We start from the raw sequence: 26,934 nt of genomic DNA on the forward strand, positions 1-26,934 counted from the left end.
AATGCAAATTTGCATCCACTTATTTACTTTTAACTGTCTCATTTGCAGCCTCTTGTTAGCTGAATTGACAAACTGTCAGTCCGACAAAAGACTGATGAGCCTGAAATGGATGCTCTTTCAGCACAATTGGTGGGTACTGTGTTGTTGTGTTTCACAGGAAACCAATCATTGCAGAACAATGTCAGCAACCAATATGATGGATATTGTTCACGTGTGTGACACCATTGTTCTGTAAATGCCGATGTGACTTATTCTAAGACAGATGTTTTGACAAGGAGCATTGTTTCCAGATGAGCAGCAGCAACAGGTGCACAACACTCTTGCCTTGTAGATGATGCCCAAGCAGAGATTAGTCAGTCAGTCATCATCTAACCGCTTTATCCTCCACCAGAGGGTCGCGGGGGGTGCTGTGCCAATCTCAGCTACATCGGGCGATAGCCGGGGTACACCCTGGACAGTTCGCCAGTCCATCGCAGGGCCACATACAGCTAGAGACAAACAACCATTCACTCTCACACTCACTTCTGTGGTCAATTTAGAGTGTCCAATTCACCTAATTCCCACATTGCATGTTTTTGGACTGTGGGAGGAAGCCAGAGTACCCGGAGAGAACCCACGCACACACAGGGAGAACATGCAAACTCCATGCAGAAAGGCCCTTGTTCCAACCGGGGCTCGAACCCAGGTCTTCTCGCTGCAAGGCGAGAGTGCTAACCCTTCCCCACCGTGTAGCCCGCAGAGATTAGTGTATTTTCAATAAGAAATACAGTGCGTTTAGGGGTGACTGGAGCTCAGTGGTAGTGGAGTGAGTTTCACGTTGAAGGTTGTAGGTTTGATTCCAGGAACACTTAACCCCACGTTGCTCCTGACAGCTGTGCTGGCAGCATGTGAATTGTATATATATGAATTTGGATGAATGGATGAATGGAAAAGTAATGAATTTAGTGTTAAGCAGCTTTGTGCTGAGTGGTCATCAAAGCATTTGATAAATACAGACCATTTAGCGTTCCCTTCAAACTGTCCCCATGAAATGTACAGCATGTTTGAAATCAAAGACATATTGATTTCACCAGTGACGAGAAGGGCAGGTACAGATTTGTGGAGGTCACTTGCATTATGCGCTATTGTTTATTTGCCTTCATTACACATGTGATTACAACATTACACAATTCTTGTCTGTCTGCAACTGGGCAGACATCCATGTTTGAATGTGCAAAGGTACTAAAAGGGAAGGTTGCTCCACCCTGAACCTGAGTTGTTTTTTATTAGAGACTGAGAATATAAAGTGGTGTAAAGCGAGGCCCTGCTGCGTCCCTCAGGATCAGTGGTCAAGAAACACATTAGCCCCAAGGAGAGTGGGTCAGGTAAAGACTACAAGGCAAGGTCACCTGTTCTATAATAAATACACAACTCTGGTATTTCCTTTTTCCCTATTTGTGGTTGTTCTCTTGATATTCAGTTCTCCAATGAAACTCAGCATCTTTGTCCAGGAAACCAAGCCAATATGATAAGAATAGCCACAGAGGGTGAATTATGTAAAACATCCTTCAGTTGGAACAGACTATTGATCTGCTTTCTGGTCAGCATTATATTGTGTGCACATGATCAGTATGGCTTCTGAACATAGACATTTTAAATGTGTAAGTGTTAACTGAAGTGATACTGCACTGTGACAACTTGAGAACAGCACAGATTATATGGTCCTTCCAGGAACATCATGTTCTCAGTCAACACATTTGCAAGCCTTTCATTATGATTGAACTATGGGATATATTTACAATGAAAATGATATACCTAACCCACATGGCAATTTATTTATCCTCTATTTACTTCCCATGTGTAATATGTACAGTCCACTTCTTATTATGCAACTTTGTAGACATGTAAACAGTCTGCAGTTTGGTAGTGAAGTGTTGCGTATTAAGATATGGGATATTGTGCAGGCAAATCAGGGGCGTCCGGAGTGACTCACTCATCGCCTCACAGAACTACGGATCAATCGCCTGTGGTTCACTGTAGGCGACCAGTTCCGACTATCTGAAGAACTGTGCGGACTTTCCGTCTTAACTACAACTTTTCAAAATTAAACAAAAGGCAGCAACAGCAACTGCATGGCTTATTCATCATCAACTATCTTACCCACTATAGGAGAACATCAGTGAACTGTCCAAACCAGATCCTGGAGTCTTTATAAGAGACGACATTACTTGACATTCTCATATGATGTTTTTGTGTCAGTGCTGAAAATAATTATAGGTTGTAGTCTGGCTGTATGCAAAATGTTAAGCTTAGTAAAGATCTCACAATCTTTAAGCCGTCTTTTATGGTTCAGTCAAACTGATTAGAACTCTGAATAAGGCCATAGAAGCCACTGTGAGTTGTAATAAGGTTATTGTCAGTCGATGGAAGTGGCGAGAGGAAGAGCCCACACTCACCACCAGCAGGCATGGAGTCTGGATGAACACAAGCTTTGAGTGCATGTTTTCTTTCTCCCCCATGACCCGCTTTCCTCCTGCAGACATGAATTTCCAGCATGCAGCTTCTGAAAGGTTAGAAGCTCCCACTCCCTCCAGCAGTTTGTCTCATATCGCTGGCCATCTCCTTCTAATGGATCAGTACTGTCGGGTCACTGAGGGACTCTGCTCCAGCGTGGACGCGTTACGGGAGTACAAATCCCTTCTATCAGCACATACAAGCTACCTTGTTGTAAAGATCTCTCAAACAGAGCTTCTCGCTCTGCCACTGTTGTGCTATTAAGACCCTGAAGATGCACATACACAGCTGTGCTGCTGCAGTCTACTATTTACACTTTTATGACATTCATATTCTTCTGCCACTGCCAGTTTAGACATACACACAGTACAAGAGTAGTGAGAAGAACCTGCTATATTGAATGTATAAATGTTCATTTGAGTTTTAACATTTGATAATCTCATACTGACCAACAACAATAACTTACATTGCACATTTTGTAACATTCGCACAACTTGTGTCCCCATAATGAACAAAACCATTAAAGCTTAATATCTTCAGTCTGTTACTAAGAGGAACAGAGTCACTGTAAAAATGACTTCCGCTATTGCAAAGTTTATCGATACTCTTGTTGCCCTTGTTTTTTGACACATCTTTCAGTAAATCCACTCCTCCTGAGTTAAAGATAAATTATCTCCCAGAATTGATATTATCCAAGTTCCTATAGTCACAACTGCATTGTGGGACCTCAGACTCCTCACCAGGAGGAGAGTGTGCTGATCATTACTTTCTCAACCAGCAATCAGCTCCATTCCTTGACTTAGACAGCGTTCTGCTCCTGTAAGGGCGGATGTTCTTTAGGTTGCTGCAGTGTTTCGGTTCTCTGGTTCTGCTGCTGCTGTGGGGGATCAGATGTGAGAATTGGATTCTGCTGTGGTGTCGCCTGCTCGTGCTCCAGATTGGGGATATCTTTCCTGTCGCTGGGCTGAAGGTCTAAAGGGGGCGTGTCTTTGCAGCAGAAGTATTGCTGCCAGATTTTACGGAAGGCTGTGCGGAACTTCTTAATGCGGAAAGCATAGACAATTGGGTTGACAGCAGAGTTGCCATGGGTGAGTAGGATGGCGATATAAAGGATGACAATGGGCTTCTTGCAGTCAGGACAGAAGAGTGTGATGCAGTTGATGATGTGGAGGGGGAGCCAGCTGCTTGCAAAGAGAAAAAGGACTAGAGCCAAGGATTTAGCAAGATTCAGCTCCTTGTCGTAGTACTTGTTGGGGTCAGTGTGGCTGGTGGTTAACTTCTTGTTGTTAAGTTGCTTGTGGATCATGTAGAAGATTTCTGCATAGATAACCAGCATGAGAAGCAGCGGTGGCAGCACCCAGCCAAAGAAGTTAAAATACACCATGTAGTCCATGCTGATGACATTTTCAAACTGGCAGGTGATAAGGTCGGAGCTGTTGGTGTCATTCAGCTGGAGGTGCCTCAGATTGTTCCAGCCTAACATGGGTGTCAGGCCCACAATGAAAGCCACCATCCAGCATATCACAACTGCCAGTCCCGCTCTCCGAGGGGTCACCACCCGCCGGTACCTGCAGGTGCAAACAACAGCATCATATCAGCACTTTCTCTTTCACCACATCCTTTCATTGTGGCAGTGTCCTTGCATTGACAATAGGTGTGATTCACAAGAAAGAGTTATCATGGAACCAGAAACCTCTATACGCTTTGCACACAGCCTCTCACAGCACAGGTCCACCTGAACACGCCTGTCTCTGAAAACACTTATCAATAAACGTTGGCTTTCACAGCACTGGTGCTTTTCTTGCATCTTTTGTTCAGGGGATTCTGAATTATAGTAGTTAAAGGTGGCTCAATATTACTTTCTAATCCATTGCAGTGGTAAAATGAAGCTGCTTGCGATGAAACAACAGACTTTTTAGAGATTTGGCTTTTTCATTGTTCATGGACAAGAAGCAGATGGTAGGTGGGAGATGCAGAGGCGCTAAAATGTTTTCATTGTGACCAATAAACGATACACATACAGAAAGAGACTTGTCCTATCTTACCTACATGCAGGGATGAAAACAGGCCTAGTTAGTAGGTGTGTAACAACTGATTCCTTTTGGATCATTAGTGACAGTTGATATTGAGTCTTATGCTCAAATTATGAGGAATATTTTAGCATTATGATAACATGAGCTCTGTTCAAGTGAAGCCTCAGAAAAAACAAATGCTGCAAATTAGCCTGGCTGTCACAGGTGCTAGGGTGCTAGATTAGTATTGATTAGGGGATGCATGTTTTACGGTGTGTCTATGTATGTAGCTCATTATTCACACACTGAGCCCGGGGCCTGCTTTGGAAAAAAGACCCAGTAATGATCTGTGTGGGGTAAAATGAGAAACATTAACACATAGAAGAAAAATAAGAAGTGGTTCTGTGACTCGACATGAGCAAAGAATTAGTGACACAGTGACAGTGACTGTTCTAACAGACACATCGATATACTAAGCTGCTGAATACAAATGAGTGACGGGCTAAACTGCATGATAGAATGCTATCATAAGCCTGGAAGACTTACTGGTGTCACCAAGTGGAGATTAAAGTCTGAGGGTCTCACAGACAGTAATCTCAGACAAGAAATTCCCCTTTACTACTAGGTTATCTTTGTAGCCTTTCAGCGCCACTGCTCAGCCTTTTGTTTCAGCCTCGCATGAGAAACCAATGCTGGTCCAGCCAATCAGAAACAAAGAGGGGAGACTGGCCATCAATTTTGCCAATCTTCATCTCTCTTGTGGCCTCCAGAAAAACAAAAAAGATCATCTCTTGTCTTTTACAAACCCCACACCACCGACCCCAGATACCAATTTTCTGTCAATATTTTACTCCTCCACACATAGGACGGGGGAGGAGTCAGATCTATAGTGCATCCATACAAAGGGACTGGCATTTTGTGAAGTGTAACATGAGACAGGATGAAACCTTTCTCTGCAGCACTGGAGCTCTGGTAACATCAGCTGTGCGTGAGGGGGGTTTCATCATCACGTCATTAGATTATCTTTAGAAAAGGCCCTGAAAACACAAACTTTTCAACATGCTTTTCAGTTCTGCTCCGACTGCTATGAGTTTGACTGTTTTAGCTGGATTCTTTTGTGCACCATTTAAGGCTTTCATTCCCAGAGACTGGGTCAGGACCTATGGATTAGTTGTGGAAGATTTTTACTTTTACTTAAGAATGAATGCCATATGCAAAACATTTTTTAATTAAGGTTCATTTATCAAACCTATATCTCTTGAAAAAGGTTGGTTTAAGCACTACACACATAAAAGAAAGCAATGTGAAACGTCTGTTTTATACAGTGCTTAAAATTTTTTTTGGAATGTGCAATAACAATAAAGCTATTCTATTTTTATTAAAGAAAATATATTATTTGTCCTGAGGAGGCAATTCAAGAGCTCATAACATACATTAACAACTTTCAGAAACACTATGTAATTAAGCAATTAAAAAAGGAAGTGCATACTGGAAGAGCGTGCAACTTAAAGGTATGAATGTATAGTAAACACATTTGTAAATACAGGTAAGTACTGTCAACATGCCTAAATACACACACAAATCCATCTATTACATTATGTTATTGGATATTATACTATATTCTAATGTATTTTCCATGTGGCACATGGATGAGAGAAAATGAATCCACATGTCCATGTGATGGCTGTGTGAACCTCCATTACCTGGTCGGGATCTTGACCCTGAGATAGCGGTCAATTGCAATAGCCAGGAGGGCGAGGATTGAACTTTGCGTCAGCACCAGCACCGTGCACGCCACTAGCAAGCAGCTGTAAAAGTGAGTTTGAAGTCCGATGCTGATCATGATGGCCAGAGGGATGACGAGGGCTCCCACCGCAATATCCGCCACAGCCAGCGAGACAATGAAACAAAACGTGGTATCTCGCAGCGATTTATTAATCTTCACCGCCCAAACCACCATCACATTCCCGATCACAGACGCGACTGCGATCACCACCTCCATCCCAATGTAGAGGGACTGTGATAAAAGTGCCCCGGGCATCCTTCTGCTGGAGATAGTGTCCTTGATGAGAACCAGGTTGATTCGAGCGCAGCAGCTCAGTCAGAAGCTCCCCCTGCGTTTTATGTCTGGGCCACTACAGCCTCATCATCTCCGTGCGTCCATCAGTTCCACGGTGCCCAGTTTCGCGTGGCCATCATCGTGTGTAAGTTGCAGGGGAACGCCAGTCATTTCCGAAGGGAATACACGCGTTAACAAGCTGCATATCTCAGGATGAAAGGGGTTTCCTTCAGAGTAGGTGTTGTATCTGCAGGCTGTTGTGCATCGCTCCTGCTTTGCGCCTCCACTTGGCTGAATACACCTGCCCGCGCACAACATCCGTCCCGTGCGCTCTGACTTATCCAGGGGGGCGCTTTATCTGCAGCAGCAGCAGCAGCAGCAGCAGCAGGAGTCTGCGTTTTTAAATTCAACAATGCTCGGTTTAATACATGGCAAATAAGCAGCTACCTCGTGGAAAGTAGCGCGCACAGATGTAGCACCTGCAGCGCAGGCGGATGCTACCCTTTCTCTCCCTCTCTCTCTCTCTCTCCTCCCCTTTGTGCTTTCGGTTAGAATAATTATGCAGTTGCTTTGAAAAGCAGCGTCTCGTCTTCTTCTTCGCTCCATTCACAATGCACGTGTGTATTTGTCGATCTAGTTCAATAGTCCTGGTGTCACTCCAGCTTTATCTTGTCCATGTGGTGGTGAGGCGTGCGATGCAGAAATAAACGCATGCTGCTGAAGCCTCGTGCGGGACCGTCCCAAGAAAGTCAGACGTCGTGCAGAGGTGATTGAGCTCCCACTTCTTTTCTCTTCCTCTCCCACCCACGCCCATGCTGGAGGACCTTGCTCCAAGGCTATTATTGTGCTAAAAGGTGAGGCAGCAAAGAATGCAGATAACAAATAGCAGTGATCATTACAGCGCAGACAGTTTACACTCACCAGCCACTTTCATCACATATACAGCACAGCATCAGGAGTCACACCTGGTGTGGCTTTCTGCTGCTGCAGCTCATCCACTTCAAGGGTCATTGTGTTGTGTTAAGCCAAAAGTTCATTCTATGCAAACAGTTTGAGTAAATACCACTTTTAAAGATTAGTTTTATTGCATTACTTAAACGTTTAACATTAGCCTCATTTGCCCTTCTATTTTTGTTTAAAGCCGTATTAAAATGCGTTGGAAATGCAAGTACCGCCCTGCCATCTGTGATAAGAGAGCACTGATTTTTAAACATTGTAGGCTAAAACATGGGACTTATGCAAGAACTGAGCCCTTTGAATATCACAAATGAAGTTATTTCATATTTTTCAGGTGTACTTGGAGTTTAAAAGGGTTGTTGGTAGAAATCTTAAAAAGGAGTTCTTCGGTGTTCGTGTCTGATAGGCAAGACTGACCTAGTACAACAGACAACGGTGGGTTGATATTTCTGTTTTTGAAAGTATGAGGTCAGCCAATGTGCACCGAGGTTGTGTCTAAATAAAATAAATGAAATGCACTGCATTGGGTGGTCATAGACAAATAATTTAATTTGAATTTTTTTCTTCCAAATATAATATTTTAAAATGTAATATATTCATATTTTTAATAAAACTAGAATTGTAAGTGTATTTGTCTTATAGTATTAAGTTTTGACTACAGTACTTTTAAGTAGACTCCACTATACTTACTGATACCATTTAAGTGCATGTAACTTAAAAATGTTAAATTGTGATTATGTACATTTAAGTTGACTGCACTTGAACAAATTAATTTTCTCTACTGTCAATAACTTAAACCATTTGAAGCAATCACTTGACACAAATGGCTTAAGTACAATCAGCTTATCCGGGTTTACAGGTCTTCTGTATACCTTGGTTGAGAGGCTATTTTAGTCACTGTTGTTTATCATCTTGAATAAATTCGGGCTTTCCCCTCTGACCTACCTCTGGCATCCACAAAGCATTTTCTGCCCACTCTCTGTGAAAGGTTAGGCACGAAAATCTCTATAGATCAGCCAACCCGACCAACCCGTCTGGCATCAACAACCATGCCACGTTCAAAATCCCTTTTCTTCCCCATTCCGCTGCTCGGTTGGAACTTCAGCAGGTTGTCTTGACCTTGATTGCATGACTCAATGCATCGAATTGCTGCCGTGTGATCGACTGATTAGATATTTGTGTTACGCAGTTAAACCAACATGAGTGTTTGAACAGTATATACAGTATGTATGTATAGTCAAATGTGATGAAAGAAACAGTGGTACGATTACTCAATTCACAGCCTACTTGTTTTTCCGATTCAGTCATTTAAATTTAATTCAAAACACCTCAGAGAAGCACAGAGAACAGATATTCAGGTCATTCTAAATATATCCTTGTGCCTTAAACTTCAAAGAGCGCCTCTCTGAGCCTGGAGCCAGCCCTGTCTTCCAAACTAATGGGAATTTTACTGCAGGGCTGGAAACATTATAGGCGGATTTAGATTTATCGATCAGTCTGTTAACAATCTTCAACAAGTCTGTGGAAAGGATATTTCCTGCTTCCAGACCCCAGCGACTCAATCACTAAATCGTTGTTCTCTGTGCAAACACACCAAGTGAGTCTCAATCAGCCAACATGGCAAACACACAGCGTGAAACTGGTTGTGTTTCAGATGGTGGTGACGGAACGACCAACAGTTAGCAGAAGCTCCACTGAAGACAGCCTCCATCTGTAACTAAGCTTTGTGGTATGAGGCCTCAGCATGAAGTACGAGGTCAGCCAATGTGCACCGAGGAAGCAGGCAGCCATATGGCCTTCTTACAGTGATGACACCTGACCCACTTGAGGCTTCATTTGTGGTAATAAATACCTACATAAATAAAAAAATACATGTTTATATACTCATCTGCCACTTTGTCAGGTAAAAAGGACACCTGAGAAAGTAGCAGAAGTGGCAGTTGGTGCGGTCTTCTGCACCTGTAGCCAATCTGCTCCAAGGTTTGGAATGTAGGTTTGATTTTCTGCATATCTTGGTTTAAACGAGGTGGTTACATGAGTTACTGTCTGGCTATTCTTCGCTTACCTTTGGCATTAACGAGGCATTTCTGGCCAGAGAAACTGCATCTCACTGGATATTTTCTCTTTTTTGGACCATTCTCTGACAAATCTAGAGATGGTTTTGTGTGCAAATCCTAGTAGATCAGCAGTTTCTAAAATACCCAGGCCAACCAACAACCAACGTTTCGGTTTGAACTTCAGCAGGTTGTTCGATCTTGCACTGACTTGCACTGGCCATGTGATTGGCTGATTAGATATTTGCCCTAACAAGCAGTTGAACAGGCATATCTAATAAAGTGGTCGGTGAGTGTAGAGCAAACGTGTGAGCTAAGACACTGAATAAAGCCTCACATCAAAGCTGCATTTCATGCTTTCCTCACACTGTTTTCAATTAGGTGTCAATCTGTATGACAGCCACGAATATATCAAGTCCAGCCTCAGTTGGTGTGGGTGTGGAAAGAGCACGGTTACCTCACTCCAGCATTCAAGGCTGTTGTTTTCTCAGTTTGTTTCGCCATACTCTGCATAACAAACACTATCCTGACGGCCTCATAACACTACCTATGCTGTTTTCACCAAGGACATGACAGCAAGTAAACAATTTGGAAGAGGTGAAACACTTCTTGTATCTCATTCAACCTTCCTTAAAGAGCTTAGGTTTTCCAAAGAATGAATTTCAACAGTCGACACACAGTTCAGTAACAGGCATTGAGCACAGGGCCTAGAAATATTTCATCAAAGTTTTTGCCACTTGAGGCTGTGAGGTTCAGCTGTTCAGTGCCTGTTTTATGAGACACATTTGACAGTTCAGTGCACTTTTCCCACCGAGCCTAGAATCAAAGATATTTCAGCGTCTACTAAAGTCCACGGTTTATATGTGGCCTTTAAAGAAAAAAGGATTTCAGGGTTTCTGATGCTGTTCAGTTATGCAAAAGATGCAAAAGAGTATATCAGACTTATGTTGGTGTGTGTAAAAATTGAAGGTTGTCAGTGTAGTGTAGGACACACAAAAGTGGCACTGAGCTATTCCTATGTGAAACATGAACTTCACTGGAAATTGAAGAATTAGATAAGTATATTTCTGTGTTATGTAAAAACAATATGATTTCACATCAGCCAGTATCAGACAACAAATACTCATATAGCACCTGTATTAGGCCAATATTGTGTGTAGAAGCCTAACTGCATTGTAGTTGGGAATGTTTTGGTTGCATTTGAAAGGATTTGCATTTTGTATTTTAAAAAAACAAACACAGAGCCCATGCCTTGAGCCAGCCTTGCTCACCACACTGAAAACACAAATTAAGGGAAAACAGCCAAGCTGATGTGCTTTTTGTCATTGAAATGGAGATGCATTAATCAATCTCCTTTCTCTGCTGTCACATCTCTTCCTCGGTGTGTAGCGTGTACTGTTTATTTTCCTTTTGATGCTGTTGCATATCAATCATTTGTAGTTTAGGAAAGCAAACTTTACAAGAGGCAAACACACGGCTTCTTCTCATCTTTAGAATCTTAACTTTGCTCCGTGTTACAGAAGGTAGGACGGGTAGCCACCGCTATCTGTGACTAAACATTCTAACATGTACAAATACATGTGTTATGGTCTTGACCAGTCGTAATTTCAAGTTCTTTATGACTGAGAAAAAAAAAAAAAAATCTACTAAAAATGTGTCTAAATCCAAGAAAAGACTGAGACCTTCTCGAGTACCAAAACACTGCAGGCAGCAACAGCATTATTAAAAACCTTGACCTTTTAGCAAAGACTCTTTCCAGGAAAACCATTCAAACTTTTCTAATTCACTACTTCAGATATTGTGAAATGAACACTCGAGGAAATACAGCACATGTAACCTCGGCTCTTGTATGCAAGACCTTCATATGAGGGAATATGAGAGCACTTAAGCTCTCCCATGTATTCCCTAGACAATCAAACAAGCACCCATACAGCCACTGAACTGCGGGGAAACCATAATCCTTGATATATTCATGTGGAAAGTGGTGCAAAATAAGAAGTGACAAAATGATATTTACCATATAAACTCTCATTTTTAAATAAATAGAAACAGCTATTGCATTTGACTTGGTTTCAACTAAGCAACTAGTCTTAATTGACACATAAAGGAGATAAATATTGTGGCTGTACAACCAAAATGTGACAGCATTATATCAAAGACAGAGTGAATTACATCCCTAATAATTCCATTATACTATTCATTCTATTCTGAAAGGTACAGTATATATGGCAGGCCTGGATTACTCAGGTTTATAGCTATTTGTGGGAAGTGCTTGATTATATTTTAATGTCCTGTTTACACTCACAGAGAGCACTATAATGAACTGTAGTACAGTCGTACAGCTGGCCGCTCCACATCGGCTCACCTGCTCCGAGCCCACAGTGAGCCTGTGAATTTAACCACCACACCCACCGGAATCTCGAGTAGACAAGGTGAAAATGAAAAATGTCAACAGCTATAGTGTCATGCTGAAGAGACAATTGGCCTTCTTTTGAAGAGCTCCAGGAGGCGCACTCCTGGAGGCATTACTCCTTGTAATGGTACTGAAAATAAAAAATGTTGTTCATGGTGTTCATGGGGTGCACTCTGTATGTGTGCTAATAAGCACCGGGAAAAACAGGGCCCAAAATGCCTGTGTTGTGTGTATGGGAGTATATACAGTACATACTTCTGGTCCTACTTTTGGTTTGAAAAGTGATGCCATTTAACTTTATAGTCACTTAACGGACATGGATTAGATAGCCAAGATGTTAATTAGGGAGATTTAGAAGTGTAAGCGGTTTGCTTCATGATAATGTCACATAGTCTATCTAATAGTATTTATTAGATAGATTTAATAGCGCTTCTACAAGAAATGAAACTGAACTCAGCTGACCTTCTGCCTGCCCAGAATAAACTCAGACTTTCCTCCTCTGCAGGGACTTAAACTTGGTGCTCGCTTCAGTGTCATAAAGCGCATCCAGGGAGAGAGAGAGAGAGAGAGAGAGAGAGAGACTGCTGCAGAGGCGATTGTCATTAGGTTCTTTAGTGCCTTTGTCTCAGACAGACGACTTCTCATGGCCATTTAAATGCTGTTCTGAAGGCTGAAACTGCGCTCTGCTGCCACACTTGAGACTAGAAGTTTTGAAGTCAGGAAACATTTCTCCAAAGGAAGTGATCACAAGTCAGCAAGAGTCTCTGAATGTGGGCTTTCCCAATTCTGCAAGCACTTGCTTCATCAGGAGGAAATCCCACTGCATCTGCTCCTTTTGTATCGTGCACAAAGTGGAGGAGGCCTGTGTGTCTATCGACGAATATGGCGAGCCGTTTGTGTGTTTCGCCATCTAGCGGCGCCGCCATTACTGCGTCGTCTGTCACTCACTGCTGTCCTGCTCTGTTCTGCACAGTGGTCACGGTCACTTCTCCAAACCTGTGCCTGCTGCAACGTTTTGCAGCTGAGAGGTCTGGATATTAATTCAAATTGTAGGCCTACTCAGTAGCAAATTCTGATTTTAAAAGTAAAGGAAATCGATTTAGGCCGTACGGCCGCAGACAGGGGCACTCCTCATGAGGTAAAGGTTTGTGTGGTTCGCATTCAGTTTTTATCCACATTTGAAGTTTCCCACTGCTGTTGGAGCAGCCGAGAATTGCGCAAGTTCTCCTCGACTTCCTAGACATCGTTGTATACGCTGTATACTGCAGGGAGACGCCACTGCAGCAATGGCAGCTTGTTTACTTCCGGATTCGTCTATACATGTGTGAGAGTTGGATCTATTACAGATCAGTGGCAGGATCGCATTTAATAGTACAGGATCCTAATTAATTAGGTGGTCTACAAGTGGCTATTGACCTTGTTGTGTATGAATCATGTGAAGTTACTGTAGATTGCCCTCAGTGTGCAATCTGTCAAAATGATGCACAGCATTCAGAGGTTTCCGTCATGACAGAAAAGAATCAGTCAATCACAGAGAACTCTCTGCTAGTGCGACCCCAGGTTAGGTGGTGGGCAGATTTTGTCTCTTAGTTTAACCACCAAACATGAAATTCTTAACCTTCACATCTGACTTCATATTTCCTTCATAATCTCTTCCTCTGTAGATATGTGTATGCTATTGTCAGCTGCCATAGTTATCTATGTCCCAGGTCCAGAAGCTTACTTTGTATAAAAACCAGAGTGACAAATGTTCTATTTCATCTCCCACAGCGGGTTGATTTGTGTGAAAGTCTCTCAGCTTCCCCCACAGATGATTTTCAAGTGAAATTCACTGCAGTTGCCTTTGCGTCTACTGATGAACTACAGCATGCGGAGCTATTTGTAGATCCAAGTGAAAAAAAAAAAAATGTAATGTAAGTGTGAAAACAACATTCAGGAAGGTTGGCTTATTGACTTTGTTTGGTGCTTCACAGTGCTATTTTTAATTGACTACCGCACGTGCCAGGTTGAATTGAAAGAACTTGTACAGTAACACACTATAATTATAGTACATATGATATCACAGCCTAGATTTTAAATATTGATGCTTCACATTATATCAGCTGTTCAATGCAATTTTTACATTTGTCAACGAGGATGGTAATTATGATAATTAAGGGAGTAAAGGGACGAACGGCATGTTTTGCATATGCACTTGTAACCCCATAAACAAGTCTCACAAGACAATTGGTTCTCTTTGACTTTGAGCAGAATAAAGACGGACTTGAATAATTATGGATTCCAAAACTCTAGTGAGCATTTCCCTTTGAAATCAGACTCTTGTTCTTGTTTGTGTTCTCAGCTTTGAAAAACAAGACGGCACGAGGGAAGTGGTGTAGATTCATGGAAAAAGAAAGAGGATGACAGATAGATAGAGAGAGAGAGAGAATATAATTAGCTGGAGAAGCAGGAGCGAGGCATCAGTGAGGACGAGATGGATGAGGTAGCGGATGAAAGTAAATTAAGTGAGAAGTTGAAAATGTGTGGGTAAATGACCTAATTCTGAATCTAATCTATTTAAGAAGTGTTGTCAGTCCCTAATCAGAGGTCCTCATGTGACTCCCTGTACATTAATCTCCTCAGAAAGTGTCTTCAGTGCCAGGATTGTTGCCAGCCCACTTTGCAGTGATGTTCCATTGAAAAGTCTCATGATAAGCAAAATAAAACTAGGTCAAATGGGTAGTTTTGGCTCTCTGTGATGCTCCATCTTATTTGCTATGATCTCAGGGATTTGGAGGTTGTCAAGATCCAGCGTCGTAAAAGAAATAATTAATAATCAAGCTCAATTCTACAGGAGGGAACATCACAACAGCCACTAATCAGACTCTGACGGATGCTGCTGATTATAAGGGCAGGACACATTTCATCTCCTGAATTATTCTCATGTCTCTGTCTCAGTGCTTGTCTAATTATCCACAGCTTGTGTTGTGCATAATATGTGAGATGTTGCCGACTTTATTTTGACTAAAATTGATGCCCTTCATTGTATTTCAAACAAATTAATAAAGTATCATAAGGAAATTAATTTAGTGACAGTGTCTTCTTGATTTGGCACCTTAGCCTCATTGCACTAAGATGCCAAAACATTCTGTCAGCTGTGGAGATGCCAGGTTTACTCATCCATGGCTTTCCACAATAGGAACATGAGTCAAAAATGCTCAGGTTGCCAGTTGAGACTGACCTTCCAAGAAAAACAAGTGCATCAGGCCTCATAAGCAAATGATACCTGCAAAGTTTCGCTCAGGGTCACAATAAACATAACACATTATCAATAATCTATGTTGTTTCACTTAAATATTTTGTACATTAATTAACCAGCATTATCTTCTGCCTTTGGGAGTGTAAAAATGCAAATGTTACAGTATGGTTGGGTCTCATAAACTCAGGTACTGACTAGATTATAATTAAACTACTATTCTCATTCAACAAAAAAAGCATCATCCTTTACGTGTAGGGTCCATCAAAACTGTAGTGTGTCACTTTTAAATATAAACAAATGCCTGGCATTCAAAGTCACTAATCCTATCAGGTCCACACGACTCTCTCCACGTTTCTCATTTGTTTATGTGCCGTTCAGTGACATTCCGATACTGCAGTGTGACACATATTCTGTCGCCAATGACGGAGGCAAGGCAGAAGCAGCTGCTACAGAACACTAGTAAAGTGAGACAGGTGGTTGGACTGTGGCTTAAAACAGCAAGAAATGATCATGAAAAGATGTGGATTTCGTAGGACTGCACAATCGCATTTTAAACATGTTCACAAATTTGGCTTCTCACGCACCGATATTGAAAATGAAGCAAATCAAGCCCTCCCTGAACAGCTGCCCGAGTATGTGCCTGCATGTGTCAATCGCAGCTGCTGCTGTTTACTTCACCCCGCAGCTCCATGTTTCCTGGATGCACTCTGGACTTAAACGCCATCTTAAAAGACAGATAGAGAACAGATCGCTTACTGAATTACTGTTGAAACAAACATTTTAAAACAGCACTGCTTCTCTCTCTCTGTAAGTGTGCGCATGTGTGTGTGTGTGTGTGTGTGTGTGTGTGTGTGTGTGTGTGTGCGTGCGTGAGTGGGGAGGGGTGGGGCGCACAAGTAGGTCAGAAGTCCACAGGGGGCAATAGAGGTTCTGCTCTAGACCTTTCAGGTTATGCAATGTCAAGGGCTGTAAAATAACTGAAAAGAAACCTGGCTAAATGTTCTCAATTTAACAAACAATGACAAACTCCGGAATAACAAAAACATTGCAAGATAAGGCATATTTCAGAGAAATTGAGAAATTCATTCATTATAAATATAAATCAATCAGGCATACTGTATGTAGAGGGATAATATCTATGGTTAAATGTGTGCCGATACGGATAACAGTCCATGATTTAGTGTGCTATTGGAGCTCACTGAAACTGCAGGGGTGCTGCTTTTATAGGCGTTTTTTTTTCCTTACTGGAGGAAATGCTGTCTTTACTGCATCACAGACACAGCTGTGTGTGAGAAATTTGTGTTTTAGTCACAAAACAAAGACCACCAACAACCAGAAGGGATTTGCTAGTGTGTACAAGACCAGCCTCAAGGCCAACATCTGCACCTCCTACAGAATACATGAGGCAGGACGTGTTTGCTTTATTGGATGTGCGCTACATTCACACTGCAGTATTTTTCCTTCTTAATGGTACAAATCCCTGAATAAAAAGCAGTAACTTGGAAATGCATGCATGAGGGAGTTATGTGGCCTCCACTGAAGCTTTTGAAATATCCAGCACATGGTGTAAACACTGTGGGGAAGACATGCATGGTTACATTATCTGTTATCCTCTCACCAAATGATTTCCATAATTTCCATAATTTTCATTTTCAAAAAAGCAATATTCACTTTTGCCTTTCTATTAACATGAGTTGGCTCAGGGGAAAGAGAACATTACTCTTTGTAATACTTGAAAACAACCACTTGAATCAAAAAGAAAAAGGAGGCGTGCTTATAGTTTTATCCAGACAGATCAGAATTTGAGAGCATGCCCACATCCTTCACACCCCCTGACTGAGACATTAAATTAATTTCAAAGGTCACCCTGGGGTCTTTTCAATCATCTGCGGCCAAAGACGAGGCATGGTAGTATTGTAATAAAATAAATCCCTGCACTCTGAGCCCACTTCCCATTTCAATTTAAATGCAATACCGTAAATGAAGGAAAATGCTGTTAGAGCTGGGATTATAAAATACAATTTTTAGGAGAGTTAACACATAAAGGAGAGGTAAATATTGGAGCCAGGGCTGGAAGCAATGACAGCAATGTGAAATGCATTATATCTTGCCAGGGTGTGGTTGCTGGAAGTCACTGAGCAATTAAGACTTCTGCATTGTGAGTGCTTCTGCCACAGGGAGGGTAAAAATCATGGTAAAATATAAGGATGTATTATTAACATTTGGAGAGTAGTGAGTATGGGAACCATTTTAGTCTGTCATTTGAAATGTGATGATTAAATCAAGGCAGTCTTCAGTGTCTTTACTCTGATATAGACCTTACTGGGTTTACCCTTATCGAAGGATTTGAAGTACACACATTTTTATTTAGCTTTTAAAGCACATGATATTTTAATGTTGTCTTATATTCTCCAGAACTGCAGATCTGAAGATTAGGATATAAACAGTGACTGATCCATCCATGTTTCTGTCCGATTATTGAGTGATATTGATTCTGTCTAGTTTGTACAGAAATGATGAGATTGTCAATGGCACTTTAGTGAGATATTACTCACCTCTTAAGTCTCTCCCACAACATGAATATGCACCAACACAAACATGACATATCAGTCATATCAGACATGACTGAGGTCACAGTACACATACAGTGTATGTTGTGTGTAATTATGTCTCATTTCCATGTGCAGATTGCTTCATGGCTTTGCATGTTTGCGTCTCTGATTACAGTTTGACCCACAGTGCAGCCATGCAAAGGCTCTTGATTAAATGCTTTGTTTGGGATGAACTGCATTCCTCATGGAGTGATGTATGCCTCCTCCTTCATCTACCACACTCATATGGTAATGTGGGTGTTTCTATGGCAACGGATATCAAAACAGGAATGGGTGGTTTTTAATATGTTCAGTGGAGAAAACATTTGCATTGTTAAGTGATATAATCACTCAAACAGACAAAGGCGCAAACATTCATACACACGTGCGCATGCAAAGTTCTGTAGATTTCAGTGGAAACCAGAAAAAGATGACACTGCTTTTGCAAATCCACCAAGTTAGCATATTTCCCCCTCATTTGCCCCAAATCCTTTTAACCCAAGCATGTGGACCATGGCTGCAAACAACTTAAATTCTTTATGCATGAGCAATCCAAGTCTATTCACACAGCAGTGTACAGACTAAGGCTTGTGAAAATAAATAAAGGGACACGGTAAGGTGGACTTCAGGGATCCGAACTTCATATTTGCAGGTGTGTATGAGCCAATTAAAGTCTAGATAGACTGTGGGTGTTGGAAGTAGCAACAAGGCCAAATACTGTATCTCACACTAGAAATAAGAAAAAGGGAGAATGGTAGTAGGGAAATAGAGTGTTTTCAGGATTTGATCTAAAATAATCAGTATTTCAGTATCATTAGGACTATCTTATCTTACTCACTTTAACTGGCAGTCAATAGTGGCGAGTGGAGCACTCATGCTTAATTACACGAAGTTTGACAGAGAGCGAGAGTCATCACAGTCATTATCGGTCATCACAAAGAGCCGCTGGAATGCATTAAGGACACTCCGTGCCTTACAACAAATCACTGTCAGTGTTGAGCAGACAAAGTGCTGACGGACTCACCACTTTCTAAAGCTGATGTGTTACCAAGGCTGCGAAAAAGCCGGTGGCATCTTCCTCCTCTATATGCATAGATAGTTGATGTTCTAGAATTTATTCTTCTCACACAGACACACACACACACATGCTTTTTGTCCCCATAATGTGACTGTGTAAAAAGATTTAGGTCCCCACAACATTAGTAATAACTGTACACACATTGCACACACACCCTAAGGCTTTATGCTACCTTATGTGATATATAGAATTAATAAACATGGACATGCATTATATTCTCTCGCCACAGAAGTGCTGTTATACACCTTTAGTACATTTACGTTTGTCTTGTTTGTCCTGCTATAATGGCGCTTTCCCATCATACAGTTCTAGCATGGCTCGGCCCGGCCCAGCTCAACTTTTTTTGTGCTTTTCCATTAGAGTTAGACCTTTTTTTTGGTACCTGGTCTGGCGAGGTTCTAAGCGAGCTCAGCCAATAATGAAATGTGGCGTCAACCAACTGCCGGCCACTGATTGGCAGAGAGTGTCGGCACAAGAGTCTGAGTGTGAATACGTTTCATGCGTGCACGCTAGGAGAGCCTATTTCTTAGGTGCCAAATTAAAATACCATATCTATACACAAGTTCATACAATTGCAGTAGTACTGCAATGTCATATCAACTACCAGAGTTTTCATCAGGACAAGGACTGAGCTGAGCTGACCCACTCCATCACAGGCCAATTATGTCGACACATATTAATAATAACTGAGGTGAGAGTGATATACGGCCTTAGAGGACCTTTCAGTATCCCATTTCATTCACACTAAATTTAGAATCTCGTTTGCATTATAATCTTGATCTTTGTCTGACGCAGATTTACATATTTTGTGAAACACAAAACAGGGAGAAAGCTCTTTAAAGGAAATACAAATTCGAACTGTAAATCTTTACAGGGGATGTAAAGTTCCCCTTCAAACCAAATTTAACCCTTAGAACACAGAATTGCAGCTGCTTTTTCCATTACTATGTTAAATGTACAGTATATACAGAGGCTATAGGTATAGCTGAGCAAAAAGTATTCAAAATGTTTAAAAGTGGATTAAATTTGGGAAATTTGAAAAAAAAAACATTGCAGTTAAAAAAAACCTGTTTATTTTATGTGACTTCTTCACAATTATTGCTACTTTATATCACTACTAAAAATGCGATATAAAATGAATTATAGCGTTGACTCAACAACACATAAGAAGACGGGGGAAAAAAAAAAAATTTCTTAAGCCTGAATGTGTGACCTATAAACACACACCCACAGGATGTCCATAAAAGGAGTTGTAAGTTATTCCCATGGCAATTTACCATGGGTGCACTTACGGCACAGGTCCGTGCTGCGTAAACACTAAATGCTGAACGATTGAACTCTTAGCTATTAGTGTCCAGGGTGCACGGAAGATGCCCTTTTTTATCATATGACAGTGTCAGCCGCAGCAGCGACAGCATCTCGGAGAAGTCTACAAGAGGGAGACTCGACTCTGCAGATTGAAAGCCCCTGCTTTGGTGGAGAAATATGGGATGCACAAAGTAACCAGGAAAACCAGGGTACATTTGTCAGTTAAAGCCAACGTGAAATGAAACAAAACTGTATTTTTCACATTATCATATTGCTGCTTCGAGACTAAGAATGTCAAGAATGTCACTATATCCTTCTGGACCCAGCAGGATATAAAGTGTTCTGAAGTATGTTGTGTCGACAGCACAAAGGGTGACGGAAGAGAGTAATATATTGTCTTGCTTCCTTGCTGTGTTTCATTTGAAGTTGCTACGGGCAAAGAAGTCCCTCAGAGGTGTGTGATATTAAATGCATTTTAATTCATGATGTATCATCGGGGTATGAGTATGCACAATAAATGAAAATCTGAGGAAATAAATATTTTATTAGTGCATTTTCATTCACACAGGCTGGTACATATTCACGGTTCAGGAAGCCAAGGGCTTGGCAGTAATGTCCAAGCTTATATCATGAGCACTTAGGATTTATATTCATGACACAAGCTGTTATTCATTTTCTCATTTCTTTACTTGATTCTGTCAGGACTGTTATTCTTGTATATATCCATGTTATATTCAGACATTAGTTTCAGGAGATTGCTTGAATGCTCACAAAGATCTATACATATTTTAAAACACATGAACATTCCCAGTCGAGGTGGGGCTGGAACGTGACTACGACGGTGACTAAAGTGTTAACCTTAGGGTCAGTGTTTTGCAACAGGGATTATTTCCATAATATAACAAGAATTCCTTCTCATAATGTAAAAAGAAAAACATGAACTTGCTTAAGATGTCCAGCCAAGTTATACAGTACATATGGCTTTAAGACATCATGCACACATATAAAGGTATATGTTGTTTCAATTGCAGTATAGACTCAGGCTTTCCCTGTCTTTCAGTACAATGAAGAGGATGACGCCGGGTTTGCGACCTGTGTGTTCAGTGTGGAGTTTGCGTGTTCTCCCCGGGTGTGTGTGGGTTTTCTGTGGGTACTCTGGTTTCCTCCAAAAACGTGCAGCGGTTAATTGGACACTCTAAATTGCCCAGTGTGAATGTGAGATTGAATGGATGTTCCTCTCAGTGTGCTGGCCCTAAAATGGGATTGGCTCCGGCAGCCGCCGCGACCCTCATGTGAACGATAAAGCGGTAGACAATGATCGAATGAAGGGTGAATATTTTTGACCCACTTCTTTCCAGTTTGTGGCTTTCAATTTCTGGAAACAGCATGTGTATTTCTGTGCCTGACACTCCGGTCAGCTTCAGCACAGTATACACAGATTGCGATTAGAATTATATGAGGGGGCACTACTGTGTTCGTTTATTTGCTGGGTTTATAGCTGCTTAATTGTATTTATTTTGTTACCATGTAAAGCACTTTGTAATGTTTATTTAAAATACACTATAAAATTTGATGTGCCATTATTATCATTACTTTAGTAACATTTTCCACTTAAACTAAGGCTGCAGAAGCTACCATTGGAGCTTTATTGTTCATTATTTCCATCAGTTGTGTTAAATATACTTTGTTGATTTGTACATGTCATGATGCAGATGGTCATCGCTGTTCCATTTTTTCATTGACTTGTTTTTCATAGCTATATGGGGCCATATTTCTGCCACACAGCAAAATAAAGATGGTCTCTGTTTTATAGATGTTCATTCATCACTGAAAGCATATGAACCAGTGCACTGTGGTTTCTTTTTCTTTTCTTTTTTTATTGGCATCACGTTTTGTTGTAAATCATAAAAACCTCAGTGGACGGCACATTGAGCAATTCCTTTTGAGAAGGAATAAAATTGCAACTGGATTCATGTTGGTTTACTGACAAATGAGGACACAGATTAAAACCCGCACACGTGTACACAAATGTGTGCGTGCGCACCCACATACAGGATCCGGATAATCCCAATGCAGTTAAAGTATCTGCTAGGAAACACTTTATCCGGTCAAGTCTTCGTCTCGGCCCTGACATCCTGCATGTCTTTTGAATGGATTAAATCGTAGTTTTCTCTTCTCCTCTGCTGTAATTACATCTTCTTCTTCAAAAAAGGACCTTTTTGGGGGGTCGCCACAGGGGAGCATTTATCCGTATCTGTGATTTGGCAGAGATATGTAGATCGCATTACCTTCCTGATACAAGCCTACAATTTCTCCAGGCTTGAGAGCGGATAAATGTCCAGGCACTAGCACTGGATGTGACCCTGCCACGGCTGGGTTCAGAGCAAAGGACTGTGGGTGGAACTGAACCTCTGCCCTTTGGCTCTGCCAACTGAGCTATCCCAGCTCCATGTGTGGTAATTTCATGCTGTAAAATTGCACTCTCAGGGCGCGACTGTGATTAGTTCTAGAAGTGTTGCAAGCAAATGCACATGAATAATACATGCTAAGCTCAAGGTTGTCTATTAATTGTCTTTAAAGCTAACAATGTGGTCTTACCCAAGGGAAAGAGATTAGTATCTTCCCTCAGCGCATACTGATTACTAACTAACATCTTAGTCCATATCATTTTACAAACAGGGCCAGTGACATTAGATACCGAGCACAGGTTGAACTCATTGTTGGACAATTATGACAGATTATTGTTGTAGCTAATATAAGACCCATCTAAACACGATAGTGTGAAAATTGTATTAATCATGACATTACAATATACAAAGTGCTGTACATTAAATAGGGAAATCAACCTTGGAAAAAGTTGCGTGTCATCCTGGAGGGTATTTACGGACAATTTAGTTTGCTATGTTTGAATTACCGGATAGAAAAGACAGTGACAGCAACCAAAGTGGAGTAGAACCACTAAAGGGCTGTAGATACCAGCTGTGTTTAGTCTTTCAGAACAAAGTGAGGATGTGACAGCAGCTGTGAATCTCGGGTCTGTTAACCTGTACTGATCCATTAACATCAAGGTTAAATAGGGATCTGCTTGTTGGTGGAAGCAATAAACATCTTATTTGGCCTTTTTATAAGCTGACAGATGTATTCCCACTTAAGCAAAGTAAATATCATTTTCATTTTCACATTGTGTCTTTCCAGAAAAAAATCTATAAGTCCGTAGTCTAAAACAGAGGTTCGATTTCCATACCCAAAGGTCAAATTGATCTAATTAGACACTCCACCCTGAGAGCACTTGAGGCTACACTTGATCTCAAATGAAATCATCAGTACTTGGCAGGTTCACTCCTGGTTGTTCCATGGACAGAGACTGGAAAGAGCACACACTCTCTGAAGTATAGCCGAACAGGACAAGTCTGCTAAATTATAAACGACATGGACAGCTGAAAGAGCATTTTTGTCTTAATGGCAAACATTTTATGCAACATAGAGCGATGAAGAGAGTGAGAGAAAGGGAGAAACTATCAAAAATAGTAGCCGATGAACGAATGAATGAATGATCTCACACTGCTACTTCCCCACCCGCTTCATCTTTCAAACTTTGTCCTTTTTCTCCCTGCTGTCCGTCACGTGTCTTTTTTTCCTCTCACTTCACCTGCCCAGCTGACAGATTTTTCATTTCTGACTGAGACCTCTACTTCACTGACATTTTCTTCCGCTCTTTTAACTGTCGATATTTTTTTCACTACTTCAGTTCCAGTCACACAGTTCCATTTATGCGCTCCTATAAGCCAGTGTTTTGTATTTAAGCATATACTGACACAGAGTGTAAGCATTACTCTCATGCTGACATGAGGGCGTAGAGAATTAGAAAAAAGCCTCCAATGAAAAACCCTGGAGGACTCACAACAGGAGGCTAAGTGCCTTTTCAATCATACGGTCAGCGAAGACACTAACCATGATTCTGACAGCTAATCCCTGACATTCCATTAAGAAACACCAGTTTAATGGTGATAGTAGAATTTACTCTCTTTGGTTATTCCAATTTAAACTGCTACATTATTTGATTATTAATTAAAATACTTGACATATATATGTGTGCTGTATTTGCATGTGTGATTTCATTTCCTCCCTGCCAACGACATGTAATGTCACTTGCTAATAGGTATTCAATGACACAGGCAAACATCATAGACATTGACCTGGTGGCAGGTGCAATGCACAGCAGTGCTCCATGGAGAGGTTCCTGTCTCAGCTCCATCACTAACAGGCGAGTTTCCTTGCTTGCTCTCAGGAGCACTTGTCTCGCAAACCTGTGTTTCAATATAAATGTCTCTGTCCCTCAAGGCAGGGACACACATCCAGGCTCATGACATGTCACTGCCTCACTGTGCAGCTCCTCTCCCTTTTACATTTTATTTGGTGATGGATGAAGTGACCGGCGGCTGCAGAGGACAGTTCCTTTGCTTAAAAAGTTACTGGACCAAATTTAAATGTAATGGGAAAGCACACACGACAAGCAAAACAATGATCAGTTCAGGCTCAGTAAAACACATTCTAATCTACATTAAATGTATACAAACAGCAAGCACTCTACGTCCATATGAATAATTAATGTCATCGCGTGCCGCTCTTAAAATAGTCTACGGTCCACATGGCAGCATAGCATGACAGTGGGAGATGCTGAATATCGGATTGCATCTCATATTGTTGTAATCAATAGCATGCAGGTCAATGAATCAGTCCAAAAATCTGATGCACCGAAAACATCAAGGATATTCAAGGTCATTGAGAGACTGGACTGCACCTTTTCAGCACTCTGTCAACTGCAAAAGCTAAGTTTCTCTCAACTGAAAAGTGAAACAGGGAAGAAAAAAACTGTGTTCTTGCTATCTCACTGTTCGCCTCTAGTTCTTATTCACAACGAGAAACGCTGGCCTTGAGGAAAACATTAAAGCAAAGACAGATTTCTCATTAAGTGAGTCTTCTCTTGAGGGCTTGTTCTTCATTCAGCATTAATTGGGCAACCACATTATCTGTCCAGGGTGTACCCCACAATTCGCCCCATGTAAGCAGAGATTGGCACCAGCCAACGAATATATAATGATCCGGAAAATATTATATATTTGAATATTAACACACACACACACACACCCACAAGTGCACACCACAAATCCAATAATCCAATAATAATTCAGTAATCCAGAAAAATTGCACCGTTTGAGCCAGTTATTTTGGTATTATTCCTAATAATACCTTATCATACCAAACTGTTGCACTCGGTGGAAACACACCAAAAGTGACATGTTGCCTGAGCAAGTCTTTGCACATCACACTGAATAACAGCTATCCTAAAGCTCTTGTTTTAAGGGTATTTTTATGCTACTCTCGACCTCTGCCTGCCTGCATGAAAACTGTCTCAGAGAATGTCACATAATCAAAGAAAATGGACACAGAGAAAAGGCTAAGAGCCCTTTCAAAAGTGCTGAGCGCTGCCATTTCAAGCAATAATTTCATTGTTCAGTGGGCTTAGCTTTTCCAGCACGGTGAAAGCTGCTGCTGATTTGTACAAAGTATGGTGGGAGTTGAGTCAGTGGTGAGAGTCATTTATTCCAAAACAATAAAGACTCTAATCTGCCACCTATAAAGAGCAAATGTAGAACTCACTGCAGCGTCGCATCACAAGGACTTGCAGTATTGCCTTGTCTAATTAAAAAATATTGTTCATCTTGTATTGATTTTTCTTGCTGCGATCAATAAAAACTTATGAGGTTCACCTTGATGACATCTTGAGGGTATTAGAGTTTTATCTCAGTGCCTGTAAGGAGAAATGCAAGAAAGTGTGAAAGTCAAAAAAAAACTACAAGCTTCAACATCAGTCCTGAGCTGCAATCGTTTCTGCAGGAAATGTCCCAGCACCGACTTCTCGATTTACTGTCTGAGTTCCAGTCTCAGCCTGAGAACACACTAAAAATATCTTTGTGTTTTAAGTCTAATCCTCAGCAACTGGATTCTTCACGGTACAGTAGCCAAAAACTCTCGGCTAACTGCGTCTCATAAAATGACAATGAGAACACTGCTGTCTGCGGACAATGAGAGTGGTGCACATGTGCTGGCAGTAGATCAGGATTGGCTGCGTGTTTCATTCATTCTATTCAAAAAATGCTGCATCTTGGAAAACAGAATCATCATCATATATTTTTTCAAACTTTCATTAACACAAATCACTTTGATGTGAGAAGTGACGATAGAATATTTAAATCCATCTTTTAATATCTGCCATTCACTGAGTCCTCTGCACAAATCTAGCATGACCATGTGACCACAAGCTGTTAGCCAACAACGAAGAATGCAGATTTGTTGATTACTTTACCATCTGCAGCGTGGAACCAAAAACACTTCCAGACATCTCTTTTCAGGTGCTTTGGTTTCATGAATTTCTGCTCAGTGGACTGTTTAGTTTTTGTGTCCTCTATTTTCACCACAAAACAGCACAATTAACAGCTGTGTCTCAATCCAGGGTCTGGATCCTCCCAAGTGTGGAGTCATTGTCCGGATGTTGTCAAAATGTGTCTGTGTCCTTCGCAGCCAACCATATCCCAGAAGTCTGTGCATGCCAGCGGCAGAGTCATTTATTGTTTTGGAATCGTTTATTACAACAACACGTAAACAGGCCTGATGGAGCCTGTAAATTGTAAACGAGACACAAATGTAAAAGAGCAAATAAATAAAATTCA

General features: G+C 41.2%; 2 protein-coding genes across 5 annotated transcripts in view; one reads left to right on the forward strand and one right to left on the reverse strand.

The window, feature by feature from the left end:
• The window catches only part of samd11 (sterile alpha motif domain containing 11), a 1,171,052-nt gene that overhangs the window by 662,015 nt on the left and 482,103 nt on the right, over positions 1-26,934 (forward strand). The window lies entirely within an intron of this gene.
• On the reverse strand, positions 2,238-7,354 carry adora1b (adenosine A1 receptor b). Its single transcript, XM_044038113.1, has 2 exons — positions 6,209-7,354; positions 2,238-4,061 (listed from the first exon to the last, which is right to left on the reverse strand). The coding sequence occupies exons 1-2, from the start codon at positions 6,544-6,546 to the stop codon at positions 3,293-3,295; spliced, it is 1,107 nt and encodes a 368-aa protein (XP_043894048.1). The 5' UTR covers positions 6,547-7,354; the 3' UTR covers positions 2,238-3,292.

Source organism: Solea senegalensis, linkage group LG11 (assembly GCF_019176455.1).
Source record: "Solea senegalensis isolate Sse05_10M linkage group LG11, IFAPA_SoseM_1, whole genome shotgun sequence".
NCBI classification, from domain to species: Eukaryota; Metazoa; Chordata; class Actinopteri; order Pleuronectiformes; family Soleidae; genus Solea; species Solea senegalensis.